Source organism: Hypomesus transpacificus, chromosome 7, assembly GCF_021917145.1.
Source record: "Hypomesus transpacificus isolate Combined female chromosome 7, fHypTra1, whole genome shotgun sequence".
In the NCBI taxonomy this organism is placed as follows: Eukaryota; Metazoa; Chordata; class Actinopteri; order Osmeriformes; family Osmeridae; genus Hypomesus; species Hypomesus transpacificus.
The window spans coordinates 8114867-8131221 of record NC_061066.1 but is presented as its reverse complement, the minus strand read 5'-3'; the positions used below and the strand labels follow the sequence as shown (position 1 = coordinate 8131221).

The following is a 16355-nucleotide window of genomic DNA, read 5'->3' as shown; positions in this document are numbered from 1 at the left end:
AGGTGATTCAACATGCAGCATTAGCGATTACTGTAAGGTACCTCTACAAAACTGCTACGGCTACTGAAAACTGGTCTCTAACATCATAAGGGTTTTCTAGATAAGATCCAAAGCGCACACACACACACACACACACACACACACACACACACACACACACACAGAGGTCCCAGAGTGGTAAGACAGCCTTGTTTTCTTCATCTTTGACGCAGGATGAAGTCTATGTTTCCCACAACACATGCTGTGCTTTACAGCGTTGTGATGTAACCTTGAACAGTGGTGCTGGTGCTAGATCTGGTCCATAGATCATAGATGGACAGACAGACAGATAGGTAGATACACAGCACACTAAGAAAACACTGAAAAACATTGAGAGCAAGAGGCAGCAAGCAGGGATGAGTGAGAGAGACAAAATGAGAAAGAGAGCGCGAGAGAGAGGGAAGGGGGGGAGGGAGACAAAGCTCTGTAAATAGAGCGTGAGTCTGTGCACACTCTGTCTGGACACCCCCCCCCCCCCCCCCCCCCCCCCACTGACACAGGAACGGGTCCACCTGGAAGCACAACAGAGGTGGGGCGTGTTCACCGGCAGGCAGGGGAAACACCTCCAATGGAATATGGGTTACATTGATTAGAGTTTGAATGGCGGCACCGTGAATCACTGTCACGAGATCAAGACAACGTGTGTCGGACCCGGAGCAGAGCAGGAGGAGACGGCAGAGGCGTGGTGACGTGGCTGACTGTGTCCTCGGTGGATGTGACTCATAAAATACATCTGATTTCATGAAGCCCTCTTCCCAGGCCCAGACTCTGCCAAGTCCTTCAGCTTGAATGCTCGATCTATTATCACAGAGAGAGACGGCAGAGAGATGCCCAGTGATAAGGAATAACGAGAATCTAGCCAGCCAGCCAGGATGTCAGTTAGCCAGCCAGCCAGCCAATCACCCTCTGTTGAGTTGACACAGGGCCACTCATGTCTTTGTCATCGCTGACGTTATCAGAAATCACAAATGACAGGCCCCCTGGAAATCCTCCACAATAAACAGGGTTCCTACACACACACACACACACACACTTGCTTTCCATGCACCCTGTTTTGGAGTATTTCACCTCATCCATAAACAGGAAGGAAGAATCCTCCTTGATATACTACATGATGGAACCTCTCTCTCTCTCTAAGTCTAGATATACAACATCCACACCACCAGCTAGTGTGGTAAGAGGTTCCCAAAGCAGTGTTCACACACAAAGGGGAACTGCAGGGGCTCATGTCACACTCACACACCAGTGTGTACACACACACACAGACATACACACGTGTGTCCACACACACAGACACAAAGGCAAGTCTTTGACAACTTCAAATTCGAAAGAGTGGAAATACTCCTAACGTCTTCCTAGACAAGTGAAAAACGCTCAAGGACACTACAAGGATTGTTGACCAGAAATATGGAAACTAAAGTTGAATACACAAACTTCTAATTAAATCCTAAATGACTAAACAGCAGAGGTAAACAAAGTCAAGGTCGGATGGTCTTCAAATCACAGAGAAGAATCCAAATACTCCTAAGTCCTAACAATATATAGACTATCCTGGCATGACATTGAGAGACGGGGTCATCGAAAAGCTTTCTGGGTCAATTTAAACATAACAAGAAAATAGTGGCTCATACTAAATATCTACCACAGCTGTATCTAACAACAGTGCTGCAGTGGCATTTCTATTTAGCAGCTTCTCGCTTGATGGGATGGGACGCTTTCTGTTCCCTTCACAATTGCACATTTCCTTGTCGGCTCTGCATGCTATCTGTTGGTGTGAATGTGTGTGTGTGTGTGCGCTGTGTGTGTGCTGTGTGTGTGTGTGTGTGTGCGCGCTGTGCGTGTGAGCAGGTGAGAGACAGAGAAAGCTCCTATTTATACACACTAAGCCGGGGGAGTAGGTAGAAAACTGAGATCCAGCCACGCTAGGATGTGTGTGAGAGTGTGAGTGTGTGAGTGTGTGTGATAGTGTGATAGTGTGATAGTGTGATAGTGTGAGTTTGCGATTGTAAGATGTTCCTTGCAGCTTCTGCATACATTTCTCTGATATATTTACCACATGTTGAGGATATTTAAATAAGCACTCCTGGCTAGTCCTGGTTACCAACATGTTCACATGCTGAGCCTAAGAATGTTTTGACTGAGCCAGATAGTCAGCATTTAACCCCAACATCTGTATGGGGTCGGTTCACATCAGATGTGTGTGTGTCTACAAGCAGTTTCAAGCAAGCTATTCCCCTCGCAGGTGTGTGTGCACAGGTGGACAGGTGTTGACTGCCAGCTTGCCTGTTCAACCAGGGCTCTGGGGATGGAGGGTGGAGGGGTGGAAGGTGGAGGGATGGAGGGTGGAGGGATTGAGGGATGGAGGGATGGAGGGTGGAGGGATGGAGGGTGGAGGGCGAAGGGATGGAGGATGGAGGGGTGGAGGGTGGAGGGATGGAGGGTGAAGGGATGGAGGGTGAAGGGATGGAGGGATAGAGGGTGGAGGGTGGAGGTATAGAGGGTGGAGGGGTGGCTCTTAAAAGGGGGAGTCATTAAAGACGACTGGCTGCAACCCCACGGTGACGAGCGGCAGAGAGAGAGAGAGAGAGAGAGAGAGAGAGAGAGAGAGAGAGAGAGAGAGAGAGAGAGAGAGAGAGAGAGAGAGAGAGAGAGAGAGAGAGAGAGAGAAGGCACAGATGAAAAATAATTTGTAAAAAGATACAGACACATACATTTCATATTGGGGACTACTTTTCAATGTTACTATGGCAAGGGCTGGGGAGGCATCTCATATTGAAACTCTGGATCAGAATACTACATCATGTAGCTAACATGAAGGGGTAACAAAATGCTAATGCTTTCAAACCCAACCACATTAGCTTTCCCAGCTAGCACGAATGCTAACAGCTGTGGACTTACAGTGAGAAGCTTGTTAGAGTTTTGCCAAGAACAGCGGTGGCTGGCACCTCTCCTGTCTGAAACAGACCTCTCCTTGGGTCCTCCTGTTCATCCCTCCTCCACCTTCCCTCCTCTCACAACCACCCCCTCGCTTCCCATGACAACCTGTCTACCTCCAAAACACCTTTTTTCTTTCTCACAACATCCTCACATAGCTCTGTCGCTCTCATAACTGAGACATTCATACCTCCAAAGTTGCTTGTTTTCCCTTCTGCTAATCCCTCTCTTTCAACTCTCTTTTACCCATCTTTCACTTCCTACTCTGCTAATCCCTCTCTTTCAACTCTCTTTTACCCATCTTTCACTTCCTACTCTGCTAAACCCTCTCTTTCTACTCTCTTTTACCCATCTTTCACTTCCTACTCTGCTAAACCCTCTCTTTCAACTCTCTTTTACCCATCTTTCACTTCCTACTCTGCTAATCCCTCTCTTTCAACTCTCTTTTACCCATCTTTCACTTCCTACTCTGCTAAACCCTCTCTTTCTACTCTCTTTTACCCATCTTTCACTTCCTACTCTGCTAATCCCCTTCCTTCTTAACCATCGCTAGCCCTGCTTGTCTTTCTACCCTGCTCTCTGGCTCAACCCCTCCCCCCAACTCTAAAACTAAGAGAACACAAGAGAGACCAAAACAGATCAAACTGAAAGACAACCACACTGATCAATCAACTGATCAATGACTTCTTAAACCTGAGATGCCTCAAGGCCTTGATTTCCTTAAACTCAGATCCAGCCTTTCATGGGAGAGCACCTCTTGCCATTAAATCAGCCTTTTCATCTCGTGATTGTCTGAATGTAGGTCATTTTAGTGACAAGTGACAAACTAACTCAGCAGTGATGACTCACTAGTGGCCAGTGAATGTTGCCTTGGTGTGTGTGACTGTGGTGCGTGTTTGTGCGGGCAGTGTTTGGGATCATGGCGTATCTGACGTGGCCAAAGACCTCTTGACGTAAATACTGCAGATTGTGTTATCAGACAGGCCCTGTGTGTGAGTGTGTGTGTGTGTGTCTGTTCCTGCGTACCCCAGCAACACTGGCACAAAATCAATTGCCCTGGCAGGCTTTTTTTCTGCCTTTTTTTATCTCAAGCCACTGCTTGGCTAAAATACAACCTCATTTTAACCCCTGTGCTCTCATAAATTAGACAAGAGATATAATATATATGATAAACACTCGTGACCTGGTAACGGTAATGGCGTACGAACAACGCGTTTCATTTTAAACACTGCAGTTAAGAGCTGTCTTTTGCTCTGTGTCTATAAAGGTGGATGGGATGCGACAAGACATCGGTGATACACTGGCTCCAGTATTTGTTGTACAATCAACCATATGTTGGGTCTACACACATCCACACACTAACAGGCACTAGCTGGCACACACACACACACACCTTCATGTCTATAAATACTGCTCCTTTCAAGGCTGTGAGCATGGCCCTGCAGAGGACTCAGTAGGAGCTCTGAGCAGACAGGAAGCCAGCGTCAGAACGGCCTTCTGAAGAGACTGGCTAACACAAAGACAGGAAGTACAACGAGCAGGAAGACGGAGAGAGAGGGGGAAGGAAATAAGGAGGGAGAGGGAGAGAGAGAGAGGGAAGGAAGGAGAGAGAGGGAAGGGGGAGAGGGAGGGGTGCAGAGATGTAGGAAAGAGGGAGGAAGAGGGAGGAAGAGAGAAAAGGGGTGGACAGAGGGAGATGGGGGTGAGAGGGGGGAGGGAGAGTGGGGAGGGAGAAGGGGAGAGATGGGTGGGGGAGGGGTTGGTGGGAGAGAGAAGGGTGGGGGGAGGAGAAGGGGGACGGAGAGAGAGGGGTGAGGGAGACAGAACACCCAGAAGGCCCTGCAGTCACTTGTGTGGCTGGGTCTGTGGCTCTTTTGTCACTTAGCTATTTCTGCCCCTCTCTGTCCTCAGGGATGGTAGTGAATGAGATGGTGCTGTGTTATGGAGCAGAGCACACATGCACACACACTGACACATGCACACACACACACACACACACACACTATATATACTGTAAACACAAGACTTGAGATATAGGAGGAGTTTCAGGAGGAGGTGGATTACATAATGAGGATACAAAACACTGCGCCAGGCTGAGGAACGAGTGTGTGTCAGTGTGTGTGTGTGTGTGTGTGTGTGTGTGTGTGCGTGCGTGAGACCCAGGAGGGAGGTGTTCCTGCCTGGCTGCAGGGTGTGAGGGCAGAGTGCTGCTGCCAGCGTCGGTGGAAGCGTGGAAGCGTGGGCAGAAGCCTGAATAGCAATGAGCAGGGACCAGGACAAACCATGCAGAGCCAAGAGCTCAGCACACTGTGTGTGTGTGTGTGTGTGTGTGTGTGTGTGTGTGTGCGTGTGTGTGTGAGTGTGTGTGTGTGTGTGTGAGTGTGTGTGTGTGTGTGTGTGTGTGTGAGTGTGTGTGTAGGGGGGGTAGACAGGACAGAACAGAGGGACAGCATGAGGGATAACTATGACCAACACAGTTCTCACGCACGCTGCTCACACAAGCAAACACACGCACACGTATACACACACACACTACATGTGCACAATCACACAGACACAGCACACACACTCACACGGGTCAGAGACCACCTGTGTCTCAGTGTGGCCGCAGGTGCTCACTGGGTGATCATGGAGGCTAACAAGGCTCCAGGAATATCAGGGGTCACACACCGCACTACGAACTGGGGTCATGGGTCAACTGTCCTGGGGTTAGAGGTCAGCATTAGACGACTCAGTCTGAATGCAGCACTAGAAACACTGTGTGATATGAGACAGTCTGTCAAACACACTATGTGTGCCTCCCTGTACGCTTCACACTACTGTCCCCACCAAGCACACACACCCCTGAACACACACACACACACCTACACACACACAGAGGAGGAGGAGGTCATTACAACCCCCAGCTCAGGCCATTGACAGTCCTCAGTCTCCCCCACAAGGACAGCAGACCCAGGGTTAGAGTAAACACCCAGCCAGGCTGTACCCAACCAGCCAGCACCCAGCCAGTGTATACGTGTGTGTGTTATGTATATGTGTAAGTGTGTGTGATGTGTATGTGGTATGTGTGTGTGTAGTGTGGGGGAGTGTTTCCTCTGGTGTGTACCAATACTGACAGCAGTTAAGGGACTCCTCTAGCCCTGGGTGGAAAGAAGTGCCACCCTCCTGCCTCCTCCTGCCCTTCAAATCTTTTTAGGAAGCAGATTCCATTTAATCTGCAGTACACACACACACACACACACACACACACACACACACACACACACACACACACACACACACACACACACACACACACACACACACACACATACACATACACATCCAGCCCTCAACGCAGTCTGCCCTAAAGCTCCATAAGATATAACACTGTGTACACCCCCCCCCCCACCCCCCACAACCACCCCAAACTGCACACCTCCACAATTTTTGCTGACTAACCCGAGTTCTTCAGACACCGTGGGATACAGCGTTGTACAAAACACACCTCTCTACTCTTCAGCTGGTGTTCTGAGAGCGACACACACTATGCACACACACACGCTACACATGCACACACACACACACACACACACTACGCACAGATGAGTCAACCCAGAAAGGCTGGGCCAGGTCCTGCCTTTCACCAAGCGATGCTGCCATACATCAATGACTCACACCCTCGATTTCATTACAAACAGAGGAACGCTTTCCACGTTACAGCGAACAAAAACCCGGGAACGACATCAATCAGTTCAAGGTTAGAGACGAGAGCCTCCGCTGGATGGATAGGTTTGGGTCGGCCCGGGATCCCCACGTTCTCTGAAACATACAGAAATGTTTTCAGGCTGTAGTAAAGTCTCTGTTTCTCTTCGATGGGGGTCTTTTTTATTTGCATAATCGGGTTGTCTTGTTCAACCTTCTGGAGCTGTTGAATATGGAATTAACTGAGTGAGTGTGGCATGTGGAGGGAGCAGGTGTGGTGCTCAGGCATTGTGCTTCCTGCGGTCTTCCGGTTCCTCTACTCGATAATTCTTTGCAAAATAAGCCGATCCGTAACAACGTTAAGACGCGCCTGTCTAGCGGTGGCAAATCATTGTCCAATTACAGAAGCTTAAGCACCTTCGGATGCAGATCTCTCCAGTGTAATTACACACCTGCCCATGTCTGGCCTCAATTATCCGGGTAAGCAGCCCCTCGTTATTCACAAGATGTGTCGTTACAACAACACTAAAAAGCATGAAAACCCATGACGTCGTCTGATAGGTGAGGTCTTTCCTAGTATGTTGCACGGTGTGTTGCACGGTGCAGATAAGCCATGAACGGGAAGGCTGGTTGAGAGCGTTGCTTAAAGAGCGTTGCTCGAAATGATTAGCGAGTTGCATTTTCCTGGGAGTTTTTTAAAAATAGTTTTCTTATTTTTTATTTTTTTTACTCATAAAAGCCTTTCTCCTCTAGGTGGGACTAATACTGGTCTGTTAGACCATGATGCAGGAAAAGGACGGATGTTTTCTCACGAGGAAGTGGAACCGGACATTCTCTGCCTAAACTCTTCAGCGCCCCTAATATAGACCTAGCGGGGATTACCACAGTCCTGCCCACGCACCACCACACCACCTTAAACCCCTGACAAACACAAAGTAAGAAACACGTGAAGAAGCTCTCCCAAGCCACGTTACGCTAGCATGTCCCAAACGTGCTATGCTAGTGTGCTATGTGGAAAATAAGCAAATAAGCTCTCCTGAAAATGCTACGCTATCAGGGCTTTCAAGTCTAATATAATTTGATTTGTCGTGAAATTACAATAGGCCTACCTGTCAACGTTTGGGTCCTGTGCTTGAGTCTCACGCCGAATGCGTGAGATGGTCCTGGCTATACTAACACGCTAGGTGGAAAATACTTCAACGCACTCATACTTGCTTTTATCAAAGCACACCTACTGTTTCCCTGGCGGTGTCCAGTATTTTTTGTTTAGCTTCGCTTATTACCAGTAATGCTGCTTTTTACAATAATAGTATGAAATAGTAATCAAAGAATATCTCAAATGTACATTGATTATACCTTCAAGGTGAGAGAGAACCTACGAAAAAACGTAGTCTAAATATTTCCTAATTGTGTCAAGGCTTACAAAGTAATACAATGTACTGACATCAGGTCCTTTAGTTACATTTCTCACATCAACACGCAATAAGGACAAAACGTTTTCTAGAGTATGGTTTTATCTACTGAACCACATGAGTTACATTGCCTTTTCTCCACTCTACACTTTGATGAACCCATTAACCATCTGTTTATGGTAGTGCTCAATGCACAACCATATATGTTCACTGAGCGTCAGAGAGAAACACAACACAATGACGGCTCTAACTAAACAGCCCCCGGCCCCTCAGGAGGCACTGAGTGTTCAGTTTCCATGTACTCTTTGAACATCTCTCACACACACACACACACACACACACACACACACACACACACACACACACACACACACACACACACACTCATGGTGTGAATAAGACTACAGTCAAGTGTCACTCTCTCGAAGGCTAATAAGTCTCTCAGGTTTAAAAGAATCTACTGAAATATTGAAAATGGGTTCCATATATCCGAATACCCCACAAGGCTTATAAGAGGGATTGCAGTGATTACGAGCAGAGAACTGATTTTCGATTTTTCCTACTGCGATTGGACAGCACATGAACAAAGATGTTTCCTGGCCTGTTCACACTTTATAGTCACTCCATTGTGACCCAATTCAAGAGCATAAAATGGAGATACTGTGATCTATTTAGAAGACACACAGTATCCTGACTAATGGGGTGTGGGACATGTAGAACATAGCGATCACGTTTAAAACAACTCATGAAGATGTATACGTCCGAAATGTGAAGATCCCATTTTAGAAGGGCTTTGCCAGAGCGGTGATGTTGGCCTTACCTCTCCCAGGTGAGGCGTGGGGTTAAAACCACAAAGGTTGCACACAGTCTTGTTGCACTCCGTACAGATGCTGTAGTTTGGTGGGTCACATCCCACATTCAGCTCCACCTTACAGAGAGGGCAGTTTTCCAGGGCCCCAGAGCCTGGGCCTGGAGTAGGAGGCTCATCTGCTTCGGGAGGCTCTGGTGCAGGCTGGACTTCTAGGTTCTCCTCCTGGGGGATGGGCTTAGGGGCCTCCTTGGACTTGGCATCCGGGGTGTCAGGGGGGCAGTCGGAGTCGTCCGGGGGCGACCCGGGAGGGGAGAAGGGGGAGTCCGGGGGGGAGCCGAGGGGGGAGTCCGCTCCGGGGGTGTCGGGGGGGGAACCAGGTGGAGACTCTTCGTTTGCGTCCGCATCCCCTGGAGCGTTTGAGATGAGGTTTGTGGCCGAGCTTAAGATGGAAGACCCAAATCCAAACATCTTCCCTGAAACGGCCTCGGCCTTCTGGGAGGCGGCGGCCGGAGGCTTGGCTGCTTCGCTAAAGCCGAACCCTCCAAACAGCTTCCCTGCGACGGACTCTTCCTGTTTAGGGGCGGAGGAGGGCGGGGCTTGAGGCTTTGCCGATTCTGTGAACCCCCCGAAGCCACTGAACAGTTTTCCTGTGACAGACTCTGCCGCCTGGGAGGCAGCGGCGGGGGGCTTGGCTGCATCCGTCAGCCCCCCTAGACTCAGGCCCCCCAGGCCCCCGAAGAAGCTGGACTCCTGCTTGGGCTTGGCTGGAGAGGGTTGGGGGCTTCCTTTCTGGCCGGGCTGGATGGGGCGGCCCGTCTTGGGGTCGATTTGTGGCGGTCCGCCGGGGCGATGCTGGGGGGAGGGAGGCTGGGACCTGCTCCCTGTGGACCCGGGAGAATCTGGGGGCTTCTGTCCTCCGGGGGACATGGGCCCTGGGGAGGAGGGACCCGGAGATTTCTGCTTGGGCGTCGTCGGAGGGGTTAAGCCTTTGAAGGAGTCTGTGACGCTCTGCTGCTTGATCAGGAGAGACGGCTTCCTACCATCGGGTTTGGCGTTGGGGTCCTTCCTCTGCGGGGAGGAAGGAGCGGAGCCCTGTCGTGGGTGCATGGTGGAGGGGGGGCCTGAGTTCTCCATCCCCCCCATGGCACGCTGCATCTGGCAGTTCAGACACAGCCACTCCTTCCCCTGTGGAAGGACAGAACACGGTCAGACATGGAGGCCCCGCTAGCTCAGGACCATTCCTGCATCCCCTTCTCTCTCTCCAACGTTTCCTGTCTATCGCCAACTCTCTCTGTCGGATAAAGCCAAGAAAAGGCCAAAATCTATCTTAAAATGTTTTACAAAATATGGTCAGATGTGAAATACACACACTTGCTCACAAATGCATGCACATGCACAAATATAACACATTAATAGAATGCTGTTCTGTTATTCCAGTTACAAACATTAATTCATTTGCCAGTTCCAGTTGCACATGATCCTTCTTTCCAAACCTAATTTGTTTTCCTTCGTCTCTTCATGAGACAAATTAGTTCTGACTAAGCTTGGGGATTTAATAGCAAATATTGCAAATTTGCAGTCTCATTAAGCGTTAATGATGGAGCCTTTATATATCAAAGCAATTTCCAGAACAGCTATAACATTCTCCAACAGCATGTTTTTCGTCATTTGAGGTACAAAATCCTATTATTTATATAACGTGATTTGTCTTCATTGAGTATGTGAAGTTTATTGATTTAGTCTTGAAATACTGAAAATCTATCTATATTTTAAAAGCTCTTATGATGAAACATGGGCTTGTTGTTATGTACTATATTGATGCTCACAAAAGTATTTCCCCACCATAAATTTAGGGCCTTTTGATATTATTATCCTATTTAGGTTAATCAATAGAACCATTGGTATTTTTCCTTACTACCTAGCCATAGAATAAATAAAAGGGCCAGTATTGATATTTTCACTATCATTTGCCTGCATGATGGAACAACCAGCTCAACTCATTTGTCTTTTCATGATTGGTGTCAAACATCCAAACAATACCACTATTCTGAAGAGAAGATGAACTACAGATAGCGCTGATCTCATTCTGCTGTACAGGACAATGCCCAGCACAGCGTCGGGCTAAACAGCCTCTGGAATCCATTACGTCTGAGTGTTGTCTTTACCCTGCCTGTGTTGGTAGCGCACGGGAAATCTCCCTTTTGGGAACATTGCATTAGCTGTAACGCAACAGGCTTTAAAAATGGCTATCGACCAGCTTGGTTAACCAGTGCCCAGCAGGTAGCTCTGCTATGGTAGCTTCCTGTGTTTGAGACATGAGTCACCTCGCTCACTTCCCCAGTGTCCATATGGTGCCTCTTCTGCTCATGCTGTGTGTTGCTCATATGAGAGGCCTAGCTAGAGCTAGCTCAGACATGCATTAGCATCTCCGGAATGCTAAAGATGCTAAAAGCTAGTAGTTACCACCTGGCTCATTTTATGCTAAAAGCTACTTTTAGCATTAGCAAGCTAAAAGCTAAGTGTAAAGTATGAAGTGAAACTATGCTAATGCAGTAAAGCTAACCCAGTCTGTATTGATATCACAAAACAAGATGACTGTTTCCAGGGAAGAACACTGGCCATCAATATTGAATCTGCCCTAGTATCGGAGGCACTCTGAATTCTTGATGTGACACTTTCTAAGAATTCATATTGAAGTTCTATCCTGAGAGAGACAGTGTTTTCATTATTACAGGGGACAGGGGCGAGAATAGATGCAGTTGGGAACAAAAAACAGATATACAAATATACAAACAGTCAAACATACAGATCCAGTTGTTTCTTACCGCTGAATCTGGAGGGCTGAAGCCACACAGGCTGCACACCTGGTTCTTGCACTCGGTGCAGGTGCTGTAGTTGGGTGGCTCCTTAGCTCCAACGTTCAACTGGGTGCTCTTACACAGCGGACACGCCCCACCTCCAGGCTTCCCAGGCCCTGGGGGACCAGGGGGTCCTCCTGCCTTGGCAGGGCCGCCTGGCTGTGGACCCGCGCCAGGGGGCCCAGGCTTCCCAGGACCACCTGGTCCTGCCTGCTGCGGCCCTGGCTTACCCCCAGGGCCTTGGGGGGGTCCTTGTGGGCCTCCTTTTTGCTGTTGGGGTGGACCCTGGCCTGGCTTTGGGCCCTGCTGTCCGGGGGGCCCCTGGCCTGGGGGCCCCTGGCCTGGTCTTGGGCCCTGCTGTCCGGGGGGCCCCTGGCCTGGCGGCCCCTGCCCTGGTCTTGGGCCCTGCTGTCCGGGGGGGGCCTGGCCTGGGGGCCCCTGGCCTGGTTTAGGTCCCTGTCCAGGGGGCCCTGCTTGCTGGGGGCCCTTGGGCCCTGGGGGGCCCTGACCTGGGGGTCCCTGGCCTGGCTTTGGGCCCTGTTGTCCAGGGGGGCCCTGGCCTGGTTTAGGTCCTTGTCCAGGGGGCCCTGCTTGGCCCTGTCTTGGTGGTCCTCCTTGCTGGGAGCCCTTGGGCCCTGGGCCTTGCTGAGGGCCTCTCCCCTGCCCTGGGGGCGCCCCAGGGGGCTTCCCTCCTGGCTTGGCTGCTGTTGGAGGGGGGCTATCGTCCTCCTCCTCATCTCCAAACAAGCCGAATTTGGGGATGTTAACCGCAGAGGACATGGAGGAAGACACGGAGGACGTCATGGAGGAGACGGCGTTGAGAGGGTTGGCCCCGCTCAGGAAGTTAGAGCCAAACATGCCGGTTTTGGTCTCTGGGTCTTTGGGCTCCTGCCGGAATTTAGACTCGAGGAGGCTGAGGGACGAGGGGCTGCGGCCTGGGGACGGCTTGCCCACGGGGCCCTGTCCGAACGCGTCTACGGTGCGACTCTTGCTGAGGCCTGTCGGGCCCCGAGAGGCCCCGCCTCCTGCCTGCTGGGGGCGCTGCTGGGCATCCGCTTCTGAAGGCCTGAGAGACACACAGCAGAAGATGGAGAGAGAGGAGATAGAAGAGAGCGGAAGACAGAGAGAGAGAGAGAGAGAGAGAGAGAGAGAGAGAGAGAGAGAGAGAGAGAGAGAGAGAAACAGGAACAGAACGTTTTCTTATTTAAATCTATGAAATGTTTCATTTTGTTTCATTGATACTTGATGCTTTGGCAGTGTTGTTATGGTGACATCCATGCCATCAAAGTAGAAGAAGAAAGACTAAACAATTCTAGTCTAATTCAATCTACATCGATGGTGACAAGATCAAATGAACTGACATAGATATTATATTAATCCGTCAGTTTTCAAAATCCTGATAAGTTTAAGAGAATTGTTTAGAAACCTGCTATGGCAGAGTCAGAGTGTTTCATACCGCTGGGAGTTATATGTCAAACATTAAACCACTTTCCACATATCTCACGGATTCTCACTTTCTCTATTGCTCAAATTTGTCCTTTTCCCCTTAGCCCTAAAGTAATTAGACAAAGGCCTTTCATCACCCCTGTGAACTCAGATAGTAGCTTACTACTGCAGGCTACCGATGACGGAAAGTAACGGAAAGTCAAAAGAGAACGTTGACGGCAAAAGACAAAGTGAAACGGCTCAGGTAGTGTAAGATGAGATGTCTTCATTAGTTGGATAAGGGAGGCGATAGAAACAGCCAACACACTGTCAGAGACAACTCTGTAATTCTTCAATGAAGACGTGACTGTCACGAGACGATCGATGCAATGCTCGCGATTAAGTCAAAAGGGGTCGAGTTGGAACAGTATTTCGTAATGGGAAGCTGCAATGCATTGGAGGCTTCTCTCCTGGTTTAATAACAAGTCAATAACTATTCCAGAAAAACGGAAGACTGTTGATGAAATGATAACATTGAATATAAAAATGACTCCCCCCCCCTTCTTTTACGTATCTTACGCATCTGCTTCAGGGGGCACGAATGCTGCCTGCTTGCTTTCAGAACCATGGCCAGCGACTACTGTACATCTCCTTCGTGCGCTTCTCATCGTTTAAACTAATTCTGAGCTCTTCCAAGATTCTCAATATCTTTCATTACAAAGATGAAATTCAAAACGTTCATTGAAAACAATGGGAAGGAAATCAATGACTGATGACATTTACGCTTGCAGTTCTAAATATAGACATATTAATATTTATCATGTCCCCTCCCCCCAGTCCAGCTTTATCAAAATAACGTTTTTCACCACTGGAGGCAATTAGTAGCCTATCCTTATCCTTATCCTTATATTCAATTGTATTGATTGCTAATGCCCTGTAATTTAGTAAGGATGTGTTTATCAGAATCAAACACATAGTGGGATATTTTAGAACCAGGACATGATTCTTTTCACTCAACCGAGCGTTTTTGTAACCAACCATTCGTAAAAACTGTCAAGCAAAACAAGCTCTGTAAGCGGTGCAAATACGAATATTTTTAAAACATTGCCAAGGTAATTAGCGATATAAATATGAACATGCGGATATAGGCTATTTGTTTGGGTGAAAGAGCGTCGTCCGCGGGAAAAAAAATCCAGCTAGCGCTTGTAAAAGGAATTTTACCCAGCAGGCATTTCGATTCTTTCACACAAACACTAGTGTCTTCCCAGATCTTAAAGAGCAGCCCTAAATTGATTGATAAAGCTATTTTTAGACAAGTAACGCAGTCATTTTTTTGTTTTTTGTTAACGACTACATAAAGGAATATGACATATTGTGTGTGATAAATGCCATTAGATAAGCAGCAGTATATTATGAGCATTCAGCCTATTGGTGACACAGTAGGCTATGCAGCTTTAGATCAGGTGGATGCGCTCATTTTACAAATGATTAACACTACGTGATTGCGGGGAAAAACTACCGACCACGATGTAAACGCTTTTACAGATGTTTCTAATTGCAACCCAATGTCAAATTTTACCACTTACAATAATGTATCCGAAAAGGATAGGGAGAGAATGGTAGCCTATCTGATGTGAATGGGTGTGAACCTGCACTCTTCTGATGCTGCTAGCAACATGCAGTTATCTGATCAAAACACGTCAGATTCACCCACAAAGAGACACAACTGAGTAGGCTACTCTGTTGGGGAGAGGATATTTTAAAGAAGCAAAATTCTTGTAAAAAGCCCTGCCTTCGAGCCGGAGCGCCTCCTGGCTTCCTGGCTTGCGTCCTTGACATAGCGGCGGCGAGTTGTTTCCTGTCATCCTCGCTGAGTTGGCTGAGATCCGCCTGTACCCCACTGGGGATCCGGATGAAGCCTCCCTTCCCGTCCGGTGCGAGACCCTCCGGTAATCCAGCAAGCCCCCCTTCGCCTCCTTCGAGGCTCGCTTCGTTCCCCATGATCGACCCCTCCCGCCCCACGTTAGATTCGGTACGCGATACTCTGCGTTTTTAGCTCCAACGGTTGTTGTGGAAAAGGGATTTCTCGGCTTCGCGAGGCATCCCAAATTATGTCTTGATCTCAACACCCACTTCTACAACGGTATGTCGTGTCAGTGATGTTTGCATATTTGCTACGGAGGGGACGACGATTTCTGTGCGGGTCTCGGTTCCACTATCCCACCTCGTCTCCCTGCTCTCACCAACGCGCATGTTCCGCATTTGACAGGTGATCCGGAGACATCACCGAAGGAAAAATGTATTTAAAGGGGACAATCGTTAAATAACAGCTACTTAACCGGTCGTGTCATACCGGTCTGAGAAATGCTACTTTCTATAGGTTAATTAAAAGTATTGTGACCTCAGATGTTGTGTTAATTTTGGGTTACAGGGATTGGCCTCTGTGGGTTGCTTTTTCGCCATAAGACTGGGTGGGATATGATATAAGGGCCATACACATTCACATACAGACACACAGACAAACACACACACTCCCAGATACATTCAACCAGGCTAAATTCAACAGGCATCCGGGAATACAGCCTACAGTCTAGTGTTTGAAGGTCAGAATAATATTGAGAAGTACTGTGCTGTATGAATCGAACAAAAGCTTCAGTACAGTAAAGTGGCGCTCTGTGCAAGACCAAACTCATGAACCACAACCGAAAGAGTTTAGGAACAACATTTATGAAAACCCTCACAATATACACCTTCCAGACACCTTCTTGAGTAAGCAAACAGAATCAATCCTGCCCTACTTCCTCCTCAGCAAAGGACATCTCTTATTCAGACGACAGGAGAGCTAAGCCTGTCGAAATCACTGGCTGGGATGTTAAATGGTGTCCAAGCATTCGCTGTGGCTTCTCATCATCAGGACGTGGTGCGTTGTGACAGGCAAGTGCTTATTCACGGTTTACGGAGCTCCGGGCAGGACATGTCCTCTGCTTACCCAGCCCCCGGCCCTCCCTCCCTGGGTGGAGGCAGAGGAGAGGTGTCCCTGACAGGCCTCTCGGAGACGCTGCTGTTCTGCGGCTGTGTTGGCGCTGACGCTGGTGCGGGGAGAGACTGTGACGTGTTGGGAGGATCTACAGTACGCCGTGTTGGGAGGATCTACAGTACGCCGTGTTGGGAGGATCTACAGTACGCCGTTAC

At 48.7% G+C, this 16355-nt stretch overlaps 1 protein-coding gene across 1 annotated transcript in view; it reads right to left on the bottom strand.

Annotated features, from left to right (window-relative positions):
- Positions 1 to 15164, bottom strand: part of pcloa (piccolo presynaptic cytomatrix protein a) — a 48080-nt gene extending 32916 nt beyond the window's left edge. The window contains 5 exon segments of the mRNA XM_047022681.1: positions 8890 to 9725; positions 9795 to 10065; positions 11706 to 12208; positions 12275 to 12804; positions 14956 to 15164. Coding sequence (XP_046878637.1) covers positions 8890 to 9725; positions 9795 to 10065; positions 11706 to 12208; positions 12275 to 12804; positions 14956 to 15164 — 2349 coding nt within the window.
- Between the last annotated feature and the right edge of the window lie 1191 nt (positions 15165 to 16355).